Here is a 20,038-nt window from a genome sequence, read left to right on the forward strand (position 1 = left end):
TTCACACACATCCGAAAGTTGGATTGTTCAAACAGAGACGTTATTTAAACAGTGTTGAGGGATGAAGTCAGTGCTGCTCACAAACTTTATGAAGCATTAGCTGGGGAGAAAAAATGACGCTCACTCTCATTTTGTCTGTTTACTGATAGATATTAAAGGTCATTAGTTAATGTATGTCAAGGGAGCCAGCAGTGCTAGCATCCAATCAGTGTGTTGGGACATGAATTACTCCAACCAGTCAGTTTCATTTGAACTGGGTGATTATTATCTCCGCCAGGAGGATGGATGCGTGTGTGTGTGTGTGTGTATGTGTGTGTGTGTGTGTGTGTGTGTGTGTGTGTGTGTGTGTGTGTGTGTGTGTGTGTGTGTGTGTTAATTTAAGCATGTTTTTCACCAACATAGTTAGTTTTGAGATGGGGATCTTTTATTTTTGCATTTTCTTTGTTATTCTGTCTCTCTCTCTCTGTCTTTCTCTGGTCTGTGATGTCGGTCCGGGGGTGCCTTGTGTTTACTTCTTTCTACAAATCACGGTCCACGCCGTTGACTCAGACACCACCGTGTGCTGGACTCAGTCCACGTGCTCGCGCTGTACTACATGAGGCAGAGAACGGGAGAGTAGGCGAGAGTGAGAGACACTAAGTGATCGGAGACCCTTAATTCTCCATCTAACCTTGCTTCAGCGCTGACGTTCTTATGCAACGCCACCCACTGAGGACCCATCAGCACCTCCCACACTCACACAAATACACACACACACACACACACACACACACAGTCGGCCTACACGCAAAGGAGTAGCCTTAAGCATATTTGTTCTGTGTGGGAGAGGAGCGACATCATTAAGTCCACTTTTGTTGCGTGTACAAAACAAACACGACAACATAAATACAGTGTAGTCTGATTCAGGGAAGGTTATCTCCTGAATGTGCTAATTAGCACCGCATTTCCATTCTAACCAAAGGGATTTCACTCATCAACACACCTGAACCAGAGAGGGAGCATTGTAGTTCAAATTGGACGAGGTTGGACTGTCCGACCATCTGTTTGGTGGATTTCATCCTCTACTTATTATGATTTATACATTTGTGTCGTGAAGGCAAATACGAAACTTAAGCAGACGTTTATTCACTTTCTTGACTGACTTAATGTCTGTACAGTAAATATGAAAGTTCAGCCAGCAGCTGGTTAGCTTAACTTTGCATAAAGACTGGAAACAGCTCGCCTGTCTCTGTCCAAAGGTAACAAAATCTACCTTCCACCTCCTCTATGCTCACTGATTAACTTCTCATATCGTGTTTGTTTTAGTCTGTACAAGAACTCAAAGTGAAAAAACACCATCCAATTATGAACTGGAATAAATCATGCCATCAGTTGTGACCTCAGCTAACTGTACACTCTGTTCGCTGTAGTACACTCACCCTACAGACATGACTGATCATCCCGTGTCAGCAAAAAAAAAAGAAAAGCAAATAAGCATATGGTCCAGGCAGCAACCTCTGTTTCTGAAAAGTGAAGCCAATGCGTAAGTGCCTTTAACTTGCATTCTCTCTAATAATCAGCTTAGGGGTGACTCCTCTGGTTGCAAAAAGAAGCCACATTGTATAAAAGTCTACAAGAAGATGATTCTCTCAGTGAACATTGTAAACATGACTTTATGGTCCCAAAGTCTTCTTCAAGTTCCCAAAATGTTGAACTATTCCTTTAACTGAAGTGGAAAATAGATGGTAGAACAGAAATTCTGATAGAGACGGTCAAATGAATGCCCTCTATTTTCCCCTCAGTTCATTACACGCCAGAGGGGAAAAGGTTAAAAAACTGATATTGATTGATTGATATAAAACAGTGTGGGTATAACAGTATAACATAAAATGCATGAGTTTAATATGCTTCAAATGGCAAATAGGCAATAATCTGTTGGAATCCATGAGAAATTGTCACCGTATAATAAAATGCACAAGGCACATCAGGCAGATAAGGAAAATCTATACTGAACCATGATGACAAACAAACCACACGTTCGCACATTTCCCCTTTGAAAGCATGTGGTATTAGGACACGGTTGAAGCATGTATTATCCCTACAGACAACCCTTTTTTTCACAATACTGCTGTTGCTTTCGGAGCATTATGTTAATCGGATCATAATGATTGGTGAAAGTGGTGACGTGTGTGTGTGTGTGTGGGAGAAAGACCCTAAAGCGAAACGCCATGACGGAGTGCAACACAGTGGTAGATATAAGTGAGAACTATGGTACCACACCATGCTTGTTACCCCGCATCGGAGACAAGAAACATCACATTTGTTGAAAAAAGTGCAAATGGTCTTTCAAGTTTACAATGAGGTGGGGAAAGCGACTGGTTCTTCCACAGCTCCAGTTCTCATGTGTGTCAGTGTTTAATGCCGAGAGCATAGGAATTTGCATCACCAGTCACCCACACAGAGTGATTAATTCAGCCATTATGTCGTATCCATCCTCGGCCCAAACTGGATTCCACAGCAAGTTACCATCCTCCGACTCCTTCTCTCGATTTATTTGTGTCACACGATATTTTAGCTTGTGACAAACGGTAAAAACAATACAACCAGATTGCAAACTTACTCCTATGAGGATTTTGAAAAGACAAATAACCTCTTGGAAAAGTACCAAATCTGCTTTCCTGGTAATGGTCAACACACCATAATAAAGTTAGTTGGATGGAGGAATCTCTATCACAACAGCCAAGTCTGACTTCATTAGAGCCTCTCTGTGCAGGGCTGTTGGTTGACAGGTGTGTGGTACATTCCCCAGATCATTGCACAAACTGGGCCGTACTTCTGTGAGGACGTTGGGGGAGGCTGACTGAATACCAGTTTTTCTCCTGACTTGAGCTATAAAGCAGATACGTCTTTTTCACCTCGCATACAGGTCAAGGTCTGTTATTTCCATCCAACGCAAAGAGCCTAAAGTAAAGAACAAAAATCAAGGATGTATCAGTAAGAAGCACCGGGGACCTAAATCAGCTGAGGTTGAGGTTCATGTGCCAAACTGAGCCTTGGGAAGTAGCACTGTCAGGTAGTCACTGTTTTGACACTTACCAATGCAAATAACTAGCATAACTGTCATGTAAATGCATGTAAATAAGAACTGCTTCATTTGCATAGAGGTGCACGCCCGCCCCGACAGGCTATGTCAAGTGACAGCACTGATAATACTTGTTTTAGCAGTCATGTCTCTTAAACTGCCTTTTGGCAAATGCGATTCTCCTCATCATGAAACCTCAACACACTTTTCTTAAAGGTGAAGTGCTGAATTCACAATCATACAACCAGTGGCTTATAGCCGCTAATATAAGCTAACGTTAGTAAACTTTAGATCGATATTTCTGTGTAACCCATATTACTGCATCAATTTGACTTCATAAGTCTTCTCGTTTCCCAGAATTGTCGCTTGTGGCCAGAATGGATGCTCTTCAGCAAAAGTTACAGTCTCACTTTAGAGGGCTAATATTATCCGGGCTCACTCGGAAGCCTATGTGGACGTCATGCTCCAGTTTTGTTCCACGCTCGCACCTCGAGCTAGTTTGCCAAAAAAAGAAGATAACAAAGTGGATCCTCGTTTTGAATAGCGGGATATCCGCCACAACCCACATTTAAATAATTTGCCTTCAAGTAATACAAAGACAGTCAAATAAGGTTGAACTCCTGGCAGTCGACGTTATCGGTACGAGCACATAGTGTGTCCAAGGCTTGAGTTGTTTGATTCACGGTTATTTTTTTTCAAAACTTAATAGATAAAATAACAGATAAATAGGAACATAATGGCTGAGAAAAAAAACACAGCTTATTTTTAACTCTAGTATTAAGAGCAGAAAGTGAAAGGGGAGGGAGTGTGTTCAGGCCGGCACGTGAGTGTCCCCGGCAGCCTTATTAGCAGGATGGTTGAAATTCCAGAGTCCTTAGTCAGCCGGTGCTGCTCCAGCTGTGGAGACATTTCCTGGTGATGTCCAAACAGGTCGACTTGGACAAGAGAGGCCCGATAATTGACGAGAAGCAATAACATTCTGTAGCTGTTATTTACAGCCTTGTGCCATTTGCCATTGTAGTTAACGTGAAATAAGCTTAGCAGACAGCAGTGCGTCTCGCACTTCCCTTTGCAGCTTTAAACACGAACACTCTCTCGTTTTCTCCAGAGCACAAAACTGCCATAGTGGTGTTCATTCACGATTACTGCCCTGCACCCCCTGCCAGTAAATGCTACAGAGATGGCTTTATCTCTGCATATTTGGACTTCCTGTCCCACTGATCCATATGAGCGTGAGCTGTGCTCGCCAACAGTCCCGTCCTCACACATTTAGACAAACAGGGAAAAAGAGCTTCCTTTGAGAGGTTCAGAATACATTAACCTTGTTGACAAAATATTTAAGTTGCTGCTACAGAAAAAGTAAAAAGAACAAAGTGAACTTATGTCTTAGTTAGAAGTCAGCGGCTGCATGGCCAGTCGTCACCGGGGTTCCTGTCTTTAATGTGTGTAAATGATATTCATGAAAGCATTCTGAGGTATAAGTCAGGTAAATCCAGACTGACTCTAAGCAGAAAAGGTGTTTAGAGAGCAACAGCTATTTTTTTTCTCCCCAGCAACAGATTTGTGTGCACGTGATTCTCCTCTACCATGTTTCCCAGCATGCCCTCCTCTCTTTCCTGGCTACAAATCACCTTCATCCGAGCATGGAGCCTCTGAAAGACACCAAAACATGCCTTTGTTGCTATACCAACTACCAAGGAGTGATGAATAGCAGGTGTCCAACTGTCCCTTATACACTCCACCCCCCCACCATCATCACCAGTGCGTGCCACAGACCTGCAGATTGCACAGCACTGTTTAATCTCCGATTGACAGCCTGAGTCTGATTCATGTCACAAAAACAAAACAACAACAGATCAGAGATAAATCTTTATTTCTCCCAGATGAGGCAGAACCCATGGAGCTGGAAACACCAAAAACAGCAGTCACAATAGATGTGTTTGTTAGCTGTTATGCAGCGCTTCTTTGTTAGTTTTCTTTCCCCACCCTTAAGCTGCAAAGGTAGGGGGGGACCCAGTGGCAGGTATGGGAGTGCCGTGATAGACTGCGCTTGAAAACAAAGTACGTCAACCTAAGAGGTGTGGTGAGGGAGGGGGAGGCCGGGAGTGTTTGTTTTCGGTTCCCTTCTGTAGATAAGAGCAGCTGCAGTTTAAAGGGCTGGGTGTGTGAGTGTCTGCTGGGGATATCTACAGCCTGCAAAGCAAGGTGGACAACTCCCACTATGTGTGTGTGTGTGTGTGTGTGTGTGGCAGTCTATATGAGATGATCAACCAGACCACAGAATGCTACATGTATCTACCAAAATGCCATAAAAGGGATCTCATGTATTCTTGATACAGTAAACACATTCGTCCTTGTTCAGTTTTAATTAGAAAAAGGCCGTTGGCAGTTGCAGGCTGCATCCGTACCGAGCATATTTGAGTGAATGTAAAGTGTTTCTTGTCTGCCTACCAGCAACAGCTCGTATGCGCCAAATGGGCGTGTGAGCAACTGTTAAAAGCAACTGTGTCAGTACCCTTGATACTCACTTAAGCTTCGACTGTGAGGCCAGTCAACATGTTATCTTTCCCACTGATGGATGCAGGAAGTCTGATAATTTCTTGTATGGAACATTTTCTCTTTTTGTTAAGGAAGCAACAAAAAAGAAAAATGCAAACAAATAGATTCTTCTAGGTTGAAATCCTTTACTTTCCCCTGTGAGATACAGATAAGTCATGCTCAAAGGAGAGCACAATTCCCTTAAGCTTATCATTGCTCAATCAGCTCCAGCGTGTTTCCAGAAATAGACATGGCGAGGGGGGTTGGACTAATGCAAGGGACTGAAAAGCCATTAAATGTTTTTTTTTTTTTGCTGAGGAGGGTGACATTACCATAAGGCCTTGTCGGCTGGCTGGGACCACAAGCTGAGCTGAGCTCCACCTGTTTTTATGACAGGCGGAGAGGGGTTGGGGGGGGTGGTTGGCACCGGATTAGCATCAATAGTGGCGCTGGCAATGCTTCACTCTCACTCATTCTCTCTCCCGGTCACATTGCTCCATGCCTTCCCCATTCCCTTTTCTTTTCATCAAGCTTCTGTCCCTCTTTGTTTCTCTGTGCTATTCTGATCCCACTCTCAGCCTCATCCGACTTGGATTTTCTTCTCACTAAGGATTCTTATTAGCATACTTTTATGGCATTCACATCCTCCACAGCACACGTCCTCACTCTCTCATTCGTCCGTCCTTCAGTCACACCTGGGGACGTAGACAGGGTCGAAAAGTCAAATTATTATATCAGACATACAGTAGAAATTATTCCAATACTTATACTTAATAGTATGGCAACCATATGCATGTTATAATAAATTACTAAAATAGCCTGCGTCTGTTTCCTAAACAGAAAGGTTACATTATTAGGATACGATGTCTAATCACATGAGTAGAGGACGAAAAAAAACGGATCTAGTGACAGTGATGCCCTTTCATGATTGCTGAAGGTTATGATATTACACTCCTTCTATTAACTCCAGAACATCACTGGTCCCAACCTTTATATGTGCTATTGATTCTCACATTAATATAAACTGGATCAAGAGAGAGTTGATGTCCAGACTCATGATGTGCAGAAGACTACTGACCAAAACCAATGATCTGACAGATGAACGGTTTGGCAAAAGGTAATTATATTCCGTCAAGGTTATTTTCAGAACAAGCTGTTCCAACACTCGGGTGACACAGACGCAGCGTCGCAGACCGAGATAAGCAAACACACTCCCACCCGACTATTTAACACACGTAGTATCAGCAACTGAGCTACGCCCACACAGGCTGAACTTTACACGGCCTATCACGCTCCAAGTGTATCAGGGGACAAGCAGGTTGACAGCAGTGATGAGCTAGTCCCGGAGGGAGCAGGATGTGCCAGCAGGGTCAGGGTGATTGTAGTCAGCCAGCGCTGGCATGTTTGAACCTCTCATCACAAGCAGCAGTAACCATAAAAGTCTATGCAATAGTGCTCTGATGCAGCAGAGTGAGGTTTTTTTTCCCTCAACCCCCAACCCATCAGCAAAATAAATCTAAAGCTGAAGTGTAATTTATATGTTTACATGTTGGAAACCCCCATTTGTATCTAAAGGTTTATCCGCAATAAAAAATTATCAGTCAATGTCCTCATCAGCTTGACTCCGTTCAGCCCTGATTTCACTCCTGACGTTGCCCTTTTTTTCCAGTCCATTACAATACTCTTTGGTTGTACATGCTTGGATCTTATTGCATAAAAAGTACTGCCAGTTATCTATTAACAGGCCACATCCTTGAGGGCATTGGGTGAAATGTAACTGGGCAGCTTAGCATTCAGCTACACTCTCCTGAACGTGGTTTTAGTACTTTTTTCCAGCATTGCATGAAGTATTTTATTATTAAAAGTTAATAAGTGACTCCGCCAACTCCCTGCAGGGGGGACTTTTCTATCTGGCCTCCCATCTGTAAGGAGGCGAGTGTGCAGAGGAGTAGCACCCTGGAGCTGGTAGGGTTTTACCAGAGGATGTCTGCCTAAGCAGTCCCCCACACGGTCTGATGTTTCCTTCCATGCCCCACTAGACACGACGGCATCGTATAGTACAGATCTGTATTCTTCCATCTATAGTACAAGGCTTCCTCCCGGCTGCTGTGTAGTATATGCCTCTGAAATCTGTGACGCGGTTTAGCAGCCTGTTAGCGAACAGCCCTGCGGTACATATGGGGTCTTGTGTTAGTTCAGGAGGTTGACACAATCACACTCCCAGTATCCATATGTGTAATGACATTTGGCCCAGGACAACTGTTAGCTAACACAGCCTGCATGGCGTGAGCAAATGTTGCTTGTGAGCGGAGACAGGCATATGAAATGAGTCGAGGTATTTAATGTATCAGGAGCTAACATATTGTGGGTGAAATGTCTAAGCGGTTTGCTGAGGACATACCAATGTAGCAAATAGGTGAACTGCAATGGATGTAGGAAAAACCTGATTCTTCAGACCTCAGGACAGAATACTGGATATGTCCAGGCATGTTTCTCTAAAAATACTCTGCATAGCCTTGTTTTAAACTTGTATCAACCAGCTCAACCACACAAAAACAACGACAAACTGAACAAGTGTACTTATTTTCAAGCTTTTTAATACAAACTTAATAAACTATCAGTCCCTCTTAACATGTAAGACACTGACTCCAAATACTTTGTTATACCGTTTGTTTTATCAAGTATTGCACAATGTAGGTACAAAATTAATATACGATTACATTTTGTCCATAATATAGCAAAAATCTTTAAACTCTTAACAGAAAATACAACTCTTATGTTTTTCAAAAAAGCAAATATTCTTAAATCCCACCACTACGGAATATTCTGTACACAATCTTTAGAATAGTCAATGTTTTTTTTAAAGATGGATTCATTTTATCATTTCAATAAAAAAAGAAAACATAAAGTTGCTGCAGCCATCACAGATCACTGGAGTAGTAAAAAGATATAAATGCAATACCATGTTGTAGAAACAATAGATACTCTGATATTTTACAAACTCTGTACTAAATTAAATTATACAATTAGAAAAAAGACCAGGAAATCCCACTTATTTATGCCAATTTCTTGAAAAAAATTGGCGGTATCCAGTTATGTTTAAATACTGAAAGAGGCCATGACTTGTGGTGGTGTTTTTTTGTCTTTTTTTTATATCTTAAAACAGTCACATAAAAAAAATTGTGCTTGGTTGGCAAAAGAAATAACAATGATGCATGTTGAAGTTTAGGTAACCAAGCTTGGACATCTTGTACTAAAGGTATAACTCAAGGGGGCAAAGCAATTCACCCTCGGGCTCATGCTCTTAGACTCGTAACATAGATCTTACAGCTGACAAGTCACTTTTTCCTTTTCTCCATGACATTCTGTTCTTGTTTTTTTTAATGTGCATTTGTGTTTGTTTCCCCTCCCCCCTATCACATTACCTCTGGTCGTTTCTGTGAGAAGTAGTAGCTTAAGTAGTACCTTTACGTGTACTAGTTGGCCATAACTGGCTGGAATTGCTGGTTAGAATACTGCATGTTGTTCAAGCTGAAATTCAAGCCATCCATAAGGGACTTGTCGTTAAGGCCACCATAGGCCGCAAACATGTCAAAGGCATTGCTGTACTGCAGCGGGCTGAGGCTGAGTGAGCTGTCTCCGGGGAAGAGAGCACTCTGGCTGCCCTGGCCCTGAAGGCTGGGGAACACAAACTCCTTGGCATTGGGGGACAGGGCCGAGGGCTTCTGGTGCTGCTGCGGCTGCACCCCGAGACCCAACCCGTACAGAGAGTGCATGGAGGTGGAGATGGCTTTCTGTTTCAGGAGACTGTTCACATTCAGGCCCAGGTTGGTGGGAGAGGTACGCGCCACCTTGTTCCCAGCGCTGCTGCCGCCATTGTTGTTGTTGTTGCGGCCGCTGCTCTTCATCTTAGTGGAGCCAAACTTGGTGGCGGCGAAGGTGGCTGTCGTGAAGGTTAAAGGCTGCGTGGAGCGGGGCATAAAGGTGGGGCTGACTGCTGCCGAGTGGCCGAAAGGAGGAGAGGGTGAGGTGGAGCCCGGAGAGGCTCCGGTCACAGACTCGTTGATGGGCATGAAGACCTGCGCATCGGGGTTGAAACTGTTCTTGATCTCCTTGTCCAGATCGAGCGCACTACTAGCTCCACTTTCGTTGCTGTCATCGACATACAATACTTTGACGGGCCCCTTCTCCCCGATCTGATAGGACACCTCAAAGGGGTCAATCCACACACTGAGGTCCTGGGGCAGGTTGTTGCGGACATCCTCAATGTCCAGCCCGCTCTCTTTGGCTGCCTTCTCCACCACAGGGTCCACCTTCTCCCCCACATGGATGCATCTGAATCCTGAGCCCTTGTATGGCTTTTCTGGGTACCAGTGTCCCTCATATTTCTGCTTCAGCTGTCTCTCCAGCTCCTCGCCAAAAATGTTAACCCGCCGCCGCGGCAGCTTGTTATACAGGTACGAGATGATGAAGTTGAGAGCTACTTGGATTTCAAGCTGCATAGCTAACTGCCGAAGTTGACCAGGTGCGTGAAGATTGGATGTGTCTGACCTTGAATGCGTCCACTGGGTCTGCTTTGTTTATCCGTGGTTGGCAACACAGATGCGCTCCAGGCGGGATGGCGAAAGCAACCAGGATTTGGATAAAACAAGTTCAAAAGCAAAAAAAAAGTGCTGGTTTTGTAGTGAAGTGATGTCTTTCCACAGGGTGTGATATTTTTTCCTGCAACAACAACAAAACAAAAAAAACATTTTTTTAGTCCATTTCAAAATGCTTCGACCATCATTTTCATGATATACACAACAAGACAAGTCAGTTGATTCTCTTTTGACCACGAGTGCAGATATAAAGGGGAGTGAAAGGAAGTCCTTTAATTATTAACGTCTGTCTGAATTGCCAGTGCTGTTTTGACTGCTGGGAGCTCAAATATCACCAGTCGGATGTCACACAACAGTCAGAACGGCAGAATTTCACAGCAAAATTCAAATAGGAGAACATGTGTAGCTCCTGATCTGGGATCAAGCTTAATTTCGAATTAATCTGGCATTTATGTAAATGTAAAAAAAAAAAAAAAAAGTGGGTATTGAGCACGTTCCCCTCGCACTAATACTCGGGAATCCTGTTACATAATAGGATACTGGAGAGCGTCTACAGCAGGGGACGGGGTAACTAATGCGGGTTGTTCCGTTTAATCAACGAACACGGTAACGTCAAGGGAGAAAATGCCTCGCCAATAATGGATAAGTTGGCCAGGGGAGGATTTTTAGGTGCATATCAAAGCGTACTATCGTGTCACTGGGGCTGGTCTGATGTGCGTAGTCGGAGCGCTTCCTCTACATTAAAAACCATGTAGAAATAACACTTGGCTACACCCATGTTTGGCAATTTTACACACAGAAGACGAAATACTTGAACGTTACGACGCGACGTCGTATAAAAACGTAAATGTCACAAAGCAAATTCACAGAAACTGGCTGTGCTGCAACAATCCTCGTAAACGAGAAGAGCTGAAATGGGGGGTCGAGAGTGAAAGAGGCTGTTTTAAATAGCAAAAACTCAAAGTTATTGCATTTATTCGCCCAGTAGAACAAATACATTCTGCGCATAACTGCAACATTGGTCGCCTCCCTCACGAAAGCAGCCCAGAGGACATTTCTCTCGCTGTTGCGAAATGGCTACAGGTCTCGGTTTCATCTTATCGGCGAGTTAAAGTTGCGAGGAATATTGTTGCAATTTCACAGACGATGCAACAATACGCTGGCTATTGACAGTACTAACACCGATGGAAACGAGCAGATGCAACAAAGTAGGATACGGTCGGCTACAGTCTAAATCCACGAGCACATACAACGCGTTTCGAGCCCCTGAGGGACATTGTTGTCATTTTTTCCACCTGAGATGAGAAAAGACACACACTCGAGTTATCGTTTGCACACACACTAACTCACTTTCTCTCTCTCACACACACCCCTCCCTAACTTCGTGTACTGACGCAGCAAATCAGCTTAGTAAGTATGAACACAGCTACAGTACCACAACGAGCAAAATAAAGAACATTTAAAAATAAAAAAACATCACAAGTAAGGGGGAAAAAGTCTGAATATACTTACTTTTTTTGTAAAAAAAAAATTAAATTTCTTAGTAGTTCTGAAGTACCGTTAGTTAGTGCAAATAGAAAAAAAAGTATAAATACTTTCTCCACATAGAATATATTATCAGCGTTACAAAAAAGTATTCCAGTACATGTACACGTCGGAGGATTGGCGTTTGCTTCGGTTTCTGTTTTTAAGGTTATTTTGTTTTTTTCCTTTTTCTTATTTTCCTCTTTTCAGCAGGCTTGCAGAGTAGCTCCCGCCTCTCCGGGAGTTTTTGCTACTTCGTCCTCTCCTGTTACAGTGTTGCCTGTATTTATAGCTTCCCTCCGCCATGGGCACGAGGGAGGCGGTGATGCGGTTTCAGAGGTCAAAACAATACGAACGGCCGCGATTGGTCCGGAGCGCGAGCCCCGCCCTCGGCGTGGCGCCGGGCTCGCGCGCCTATTGGCCGCCCGGAAATGTCAATCCGTGACATATGATTCTGTGAAATGGGAGAGACGCCTGTGATGAGGGTTTTGCGTCAGAGATAACCTAGGTCTGTGCTGACAGCAGAAGGCTAAAGTAATTATTGTGGAGACAGAAACGCTATTATATAAAGAGACATCCTGTCCGACTTTGAGTTGTCTTGAAACAAACACTTTTATCAACGTGAAAATGTCGCATTGTGGATGTTTTACGAACTAAACAGTCTCCTTCCCCGAGGAGGCTGTTCTAATCATCATTATCAGACAACTTAAGGGGACGCTTTTTTATTAATTGCCATAGCCTACACATGACTTGTACCATATTTAGCACTTCAAGGAGGCGTTTAAGCGACTATAATCCAATTTATATATATATATACTTCTTTTTTTTTGTCATACATTATTCACGTAGGGACCTTAGTTTTTCACGAAAAAAAAAAAGAGAAGAAAAACCTGCAGGAGTTGTGATGAATGCAGCCTATGCCTGAGAGGAGATTCCCTATAGCGGAACAATACAGCTGGCAGCAGTGTGGGTGGTGCTGAATGCCAGCTCGGAAACACGCGCGCTGATTGGTCTAAAACGGGGCAGGAGCCCTACGGTGAATGGTGTGCCCGTATCTAAGGTGCTGATGTAGGCTGCGCACGTCATCGCTCGACGGAACGCACGTTGCTGCCAAATTTAAAGTGCACCATCACACACGCACACATATGTCCATGACATGAAGTCACCGCTGAAAGTGTGTGTGACTTCACTTCACCGTTGTTATTGAGAGAGGGTGAAGTCGGAGGCTGATTGTATTTTATTGTAATATTATATTTGATAAAGGCTTTCTAAAGGTTACTTAATCCTCAGATGTGATACATGATATTAACTTATTGTCTCTAAACCTTTTTGTTCATATCTATTTATGTCAATAACATGAGTCTTTTGTCATCATAACAGCTCTGCCTGTACATTACAAAAGGAAGGCTGTTGGTCTGGATAGGCACGCTGACAGAGTGGACTTTTAGACATTCCTCAAGCACTTACTGTAGGTTTGCCAAGCGGAGTCATGTGCTTGTTGTGAGCTGTCAATGTGTGCAAAAGGGCTCCTGTTGGAAAGAGCCCCGGGGATCACACAGGCATACGTGAAACATACGATAGATCAGGCGGGGGGGGGGGCACAACACAGCAGCCATTATTTGGTCTGACATGAGATTCGCGATCTAGTTCAGAGTGGATTTGGGTGGGAGAGCCTGTTGGCATGCCAACAACACCGTGACTTCCACAGTCCTTGTTTACTGCAAACGGCTCAGCAGAGTCTAATGTCTCATGTGCCTTTTATGGTAGTTTACGCGCGTGGCTCTTTTTCAGTAGTGTGTAGATTGTGTGTTGTGGTGTTTGCAGTTGTAACACACACACACACACACACACAGCTGTCACCTGACAGAGCAAGGTCAGCAGCCATAATGAGGCATGTTAAGACTGCTATATTGTCTTAGGGTGTAATCCTCTAATGTATCCTCCACTCAGTGCCGCTTCTGTCACTTGTGTTTATGAAGGACCGTTAAACCCTAAGATCTCTAATCCCCCGATTGGTCTTCAGTCAGAGTCTGTGCTTTGATTCCAGGCATGTGAACGTGGGAGGAGGGAGAAATTAACTTAAATGAGGAGTTTAGCAAATGTTGTTGCTCGTTTTCAGTGTTTTTATGAAAATCCGACTCATGAGGCTTGTTTACGAGGAGGGAATACAAACCCAGACCCAGAGGTTAGTAAACGGAAAGGGACACGTGGGATATCTTGATATTTTACGAATCCATTTACATTTATTATCCCGGTGAATTGAAGAAGAAGACCATAAATAAAGATGATATTGCATGAACACCATTTGTCACAAGACCTCAGACCTAACAAAAGCAAACTTAATGAGCAGACGCTGCCCTCCTTCACTGCTAGGCTCAGAGATAAGCATATGGGCTCTTGTGATAGGACCATAAACAGAACTGTGGTCGGCAGCAGACGTGTGGCGGAATATAATAGTCCTCTTCCGTTTTTCTGTGAACCGGTGGGGAAATAAGGGGGGGGGGGGGAATCAATGCAATGATGAGAGAGGTGGAACAGAAATCGCCCAAGTGCTGAAAGCTGGTGATCGCAGAAAAAACTGCTTCACAGTGTTTATGTTCAGTGCTATAGCGGTGACATAAACACAGGGAGGGCAACCGACACACAAGTAGAGGTTTTTTCACACACTGTCACTTCCATATCTACCTCCTCTGCTCTCTCTGCTTTTATCCTTTTTTTAGCCCCCCCTCGCCCTCCCTCTTTTCAGCTCAGACGGAGAGCCTTTGACGTCACTGGTTGTTATTACTTAACACAACTCTGCAGAGCGCCCTGGGCTCCTCGTAATAGACAGATGCTTTGCTCTCCCTTTGAAGAGTAAATGAGGTGGGTGAGACATGCAGCAAAGGAGACAGAGAGAGACAGAACAGGAGAGGAATACCGTGGGTGCAACACCGGCACTGAGATTTGGGACTTTAATTTAGTTTTTCTAGGCCTGCTGCCAATTTTAGGGATTTGTTCTCATTTGAGATAAAAGGTGAATCTTTAAAAAAAAAAAAAATACAACCCTCAACATATTTAGCATTTTCTCTTAAACCTTTAATAGATTATTATCACTTTCCATATAAAAGAAAAAACATATGTTCCTTTACAGGCATGATGGTCTTAAAGGCTTTATCGTAGTTGGTATCCTTGACAACGTGACCAGTGTCAGGATGAAAAGACTAATTATCTTGGTAATATAGATATCAATTAGACGGGAAACCGAATCTAATTGAACTAATCGAATGGGTAGACGGCAGTTAGTTTGCAGAATCCACAGCATCACGTAGCATTAGCAGCTAAAACTGCACTGGAGCTCAAACAGCAGTCAGCCTCCGTGTCCTATAGTTTTCATTCAGTGCACACGCTTCTCATTGAAAAACGACTTATCGTTCCTCTAACCTTCAAGTGAGTCAGCACCTCCTCAGTTATTCTGTCACCGACACCTGAAATGACCAGCTGGGTATAAAATCTCATTAACAACATTTCATGAGTGACTGAGTTTTTTAGCCCAACATTTTTATGGTGTTATCAGAGAATGACAAGTTGTACGTCCTCTTTACTCTGGGACAATCTGTCAGCTGTGCTCGCCCATTAAACATCATGCATCGGTGACCTGCAGCGAGCCACGCAGCACGCGTCGAGGATTTACATGCCGTGGAATATGCAAATAGAGAGGTTATGTTATCAGTTGTCACGACAGCGACGTAGGTAGTTTTTCTCCTGCATAGTCGCCTTCATAACCCACTGAGGCTGTTACATAATTCATCCAGGGGCGGCCCACTGGGGCAACATCAATAGATCCATTCGCCATCTGCAGACAGAGAGAAAGTGAGGCTGAAATGTGCAGGACTATCCTAACATGAGCAACTTTAAGCCGTGTGAATTGGCTCATTATTGATCTATGGTCGGTTCTAGAAACAAGAAAATGAGAAACATCTTTATTCTCATTATTCAATGAGTCATGTCTCAGAAAAGGAAAGCCTTGGACTATATAAAACCTAACTATATTTTTAATTGCCTATCTATTTCCTCTTTTCAGTAACTTTGACCTTGTAGCCCTGCTCATCCTCCAGGCAGAGAAAACATAACAGAGTGGTTTCTATCCCTCAGTACTGTATGTTCTCGTCAATGGCTTGTCGGATGAATTATTTTTTTATCTCTTTAAATGTCCTGATTGTGTTGCTTCACCCGTTACTCCTCATCCCATCCACCCTGCTGTGACTCCATGTTTTAAAAGGCAGACAAAGGGAGGGAGGTAGTCAATATGCAAACACACACAAGCACACACACACACACACACACACACACACACACACACACACACACACACACACACACGCCGAAGCCCCGCCCCCTAGCTCTCTTTGCAACGGTCTGAGATGATAGAGCGACACTTCCTGTAGCTCAAGGACATGGAGAATCAATTTAGTAATGAGACGTGGATAGTTGATGGAAAGATAAGGGAACGGTGCAGAGGTGTTTGTGATTCATCTGTTGTGACACATCACTGTGTGTGGTTTAATACCTGACATTATGTTTTGTATCTCACTTTTTTAATTTTCTCTCTCTCTCTCCCCAATCATTCATGCGTTTATAATGCAGGGTGCTCCAATAATATGATAAACCAGTATCTCACAGTGTGCAGATGATCTGTCTGCTGGGGGTGGAAGGTCAACTGTGTGATCGTGTCAATGTTTCACATCCTCTGGATGAATTTTAAACAGCAGGAGTGGTTGTGTGCTCCCGATCGAAATAGGAAACAAATGAAGCCCAGTAGCCTTTCTGTTCAAAAAGAGTACACTGTGGTATGAATTATTGAACAGTTACAGTTTACAACCCAAGAACGTCACACCCTGATCTTCTGACTAAAAGAAAATAAATGCACATTGAAAATAAATAATTGGATTTCGGTGCATTAGTGTTGCTTTTTATGCAAGAACAGAGCATGAATATAACAGCAAACCACTGTTTGCCAGTGAGGAATGTTTCCATGAGCAGAGAATGCAGTCGCTCTCCCTCCGTGTGTTTTGTTGTCCAGTCTCCTCCTTGTTTTGTTGACATAGCTGGGCCGGTCACACGTGCTTTTGGTGCATGTTCATGCATGGGAGCTTCCCCCCACTGGCTAGCTCATGCTCACCACTCTGCACTGCGCTCACGTGGCAGCTGATAACACCAACCTGACTATCAGCATCGTTGCAGAGGTGAAGCATCCACCCTGCAGTCCCCCCTCAGCCAAACACTGTTCACTGTTTTAGCACTGTTAGCTGCAAGCTGCCAGAGAGGCAACTAAAAATACTCTTGATCTTGTACAGTATATAGCACCTTTCAGGTATTATTCATGTAAAAAGACTGACAATCTTACTTAACTGGTCAAAAAAATAATAATAATTTAATGTGCAGTTGTTTATACATATCAAGTAACAAATTCAATTTGTTTTCCCATTGCAGTTGCCTTTCAGCAGATATACAAGCGGTCATGGTAGAGTTCTTTCTTCAGCTCAGGTTCTTTATTTTCCGTATCTGTAATAGTCTATTTCTAGGTCTTTGAAATACATCCAGATTAGTTTGGATTCATCTATAGAGGGAACAAATGCCAGTTGATTGGCTGAGGAGTGCTACTTCACATAATGCAGGCATCACATTTTTTTTGGATTCAGTTGAGACAGATTGCAGTCTTTCTCACCATCAGAGTCTCAAATGTCTTTTGAGTGTCCACCTGATTGGATTTCATTCCCCTGCTCAGTATGTAGATAAGCACATTTCTCTGAACAAGGACCTGCGCGAGGAATCAAAAAAACAACACACACCTCTTCTCTTGGCTTCTGTTATTTGTGGCTTCTCAAAACTTCCTGGCATGTATGACCTTACACCTAGTCAGTCACATTGAGATTACACTATATTGTGGCCACATGTGTTCTCCTTGGTCACCTCCAAATTGTGACTTGAGGAATTCAGTCCCGTCGCATCCTGGTGGGTACATTCACACCTGTAGAAAGAGCTGTTTACACGTGATTTTATCAATGAAGACACATTTCGGTGCTTAGTGTGACTCTCTGAGGTGTTGTATAAGCAATAATCTCCAGGTTGAAAGAGTGTAGAGGTGCAAGAATGAAAAGAGTGTGGAAGAGAGGGGATATACAAAGGTATAAAGGACAGCTGGGAGGATATGAAGGAAGAAGGGAGGGAGAGCCAGGTGTGACCTCAAAGGGCTTACAATGAGAAAAAGAAATGAAGACAGAGCTGGTATATAGATGGAAATGTGGGATGGAAAAATGAACATTATTATGGATTATGGATCAAAAGCTACTCCAAGAAAACACTATACTGTGTAAATAACTTCAAATGGATTCTGTGCTGTTCTATTTTATATTTTATTCAAAAAGCAAAGTCAGCAAAACGGAGTTCGGGAAGCGGTCGCTGCCGTGTCCGATGCGCTTATCATAATTCTGAATAGGAGTGACCCTGGAAAGACACCGCATGCAATTAGGATTCACAGAGAAAAAAATTAAAAGTAAACAGCAGGGTCTGTCTGCCGAGAAGTGTGCCTGATATATGAGAGGAGGGATAGAGCGAGACAACAGAGGAGGAGGACAGAGGATGAAAGAGGGGGAATAATAATCCCACTGTTGTGTTAAATGGAAGGAGGGAGGGAGGGAGGCTACTCTGTATTCCTGGCTGTGGAAAAATACTTTGTTGAATCTGTATGTTCAGCTCGCTGTGTGCTCTCTCTCTCTCAGCAGGCTCACATTCACAGAATACATGATCACATCCCTCTGTACCGACCATGTGTGCATGTCTACTGCCAAAATATATGTATTATATAATATATGTGTGCACGTGCGTTCTGTAATCAATGGAGATTAATTCACACATGAGCGGAAATCACATCTATCTTCAAATGAGATTTCAACAGCTTCATAAACTACCCGTGTTATCTCGAAACGTTCTAGTTGTGCCTTTTCCATGAGAGAATTCAACTTGCTATCATCCATCACAAGCAGCAAATTAGATCTTGCAGCTTGTCTACTACAATGGGATTTGACGTTTCTATGAGTACATTCTCTGAAAGTAAGTAAAAGCCTAAAGTGGTCTGTGAGCTCACATGGTTTGCTCACGTGTCACTGTGATCTTGCATCTCTAGCTTGTGTTCATCGCACCTCAGAGGCACATATGTTACGGCTAACCAAACCCATGCAGAGTGTGAATACTGCATTACTTTAATGTGTTTCTGTATGATCTTTAATGACACACAATATGAATTATCTACCAGCTGCATAAACAGACATATGGCTGTAATATGGCTGTTTAATGTATCGCTTGTGGCCAAAACGGGAAGAGAAGATGTTATTATAGAAATGACTATGCAGTAAATAGAAGTGTATGGACAGGAGGGGCAAATATGAAATATAAGCTGTAATTAATTTATTTCAGAAATCCAATTAACTTGCATCAAATCTAAACTATGATTGTGCTATTATTGTCCTTATCCACAAAGATGATAGTTGTTCTGTTGGTTCATATTCCACCTCGACGTCCACATCATCAACACCTTGACTGACGGCCGCCACTTAATGTCCCCCGTCCGTTTGGCTCCGTGCCTGAGCCAGCATTACGTATAGCCATACAGAGAGATAAGAATGAGAACAGTCTGCCTTTTCTTTCCCCTGATGTCATCTGAAACAGTTGCTCTCCCCTCCCAAAATATATACGATGGCACAACCAACTGACACAAGCCTAGCTACAACGCATGTCCTTATTTCCAGGAATATCTCACTGCAATTCACGGAGCGCGTCACATACAGTAATTGCCAACTTGATGGCACACGTTTGTGAACGGCGTCGTGTATGAATTTAGATTGTATCTAATTCTGTGTATATTTAAAATAAATGCATTTATGTTCCTGGAAGGATTGTGCGTGACAGAAGATTCAATTATGTGAAGAAACGTAGCTCAGGGTGTACGATTCTTTATCTCATACTTTGCCCCGCGGTGCATCTGGTTGGAGGAGACACAATGTGCCACATTCACAGTCCATAAAGGGTGCTGCTCTGTTGCAGTGTTTCTAGACATCCTCCTCTCTGGCCTCAGCACAACGGGTGTGTGTTTGTGTGTGTGTGTGAGGCGAGAGGTCCCTGTTAGATCTCCTGCTGCCTTATCACTGAGTCACATACAAACATAGTAACATGCACACACACACACGCTGGCACACACAGCTAATGGTTGTACCTGTTTTGGGAACAGATATCACGGAGTGGCTGATGCATACTTAGAATGAGTACAGCGCATTAACCTTTC

General features: G+C 43.3%; 2 protein-coding genes across 2 annotated transcripts in view; both read right to left on the minus strand.

Moving 5' to 3' along the window:
• luc7l3 (LUC7-like 3 pre-mRNA splicing factor) overlaps positions 1-19,571 on the minus strand; it is a 63,115-nt gene extending 43,544 nt beyond the window's left edge. The window contains exon 1 of the mRNA XM_084036446.1: positions 19,566-19,571. The gene's annotated coding sequence lies outside the window, so the exon portion shown is untranslated. The remainder of the gene's footprint in view (positions 1-19,565) is intronic.
• tob1a (transducer of ERBB2, 1a) lies at positions 9,009-11,982 on the minus strand. The gene is made up of 2 exons (XM_084036549.1): positions 11,710-11,982; positions 9,009-10,321 (listed from the first exon to the last, which is right to left on the minus strand). Exon 2 carries the CDS (start codon positions 10,099-10,101, stop codon positions 9,076-9,078), a length of 1,026 nt encoding a protein of 341 aa, XP_083892675.1. The 5' UTR covers positions 10,102-10,321; positions 11,710-11,982; the 3' UTR covers positions 9,009-9,075.
• Positions 19,572-20,038: the final 467 nt, after the last annotated feature.

The sequence above is a fragment of the Eutrigla gurnardus genome (assembly GCF_963514095.1).
Source record: "Eutrigla gurnardus genome assembly, chromosome: 20".
Lineage (NCBI taxonomy): Eukaryota > Metazoa > Chordata > Actinopteri > Perciformes > Triglidae > Eutrigla > Eutrigla gurnardus.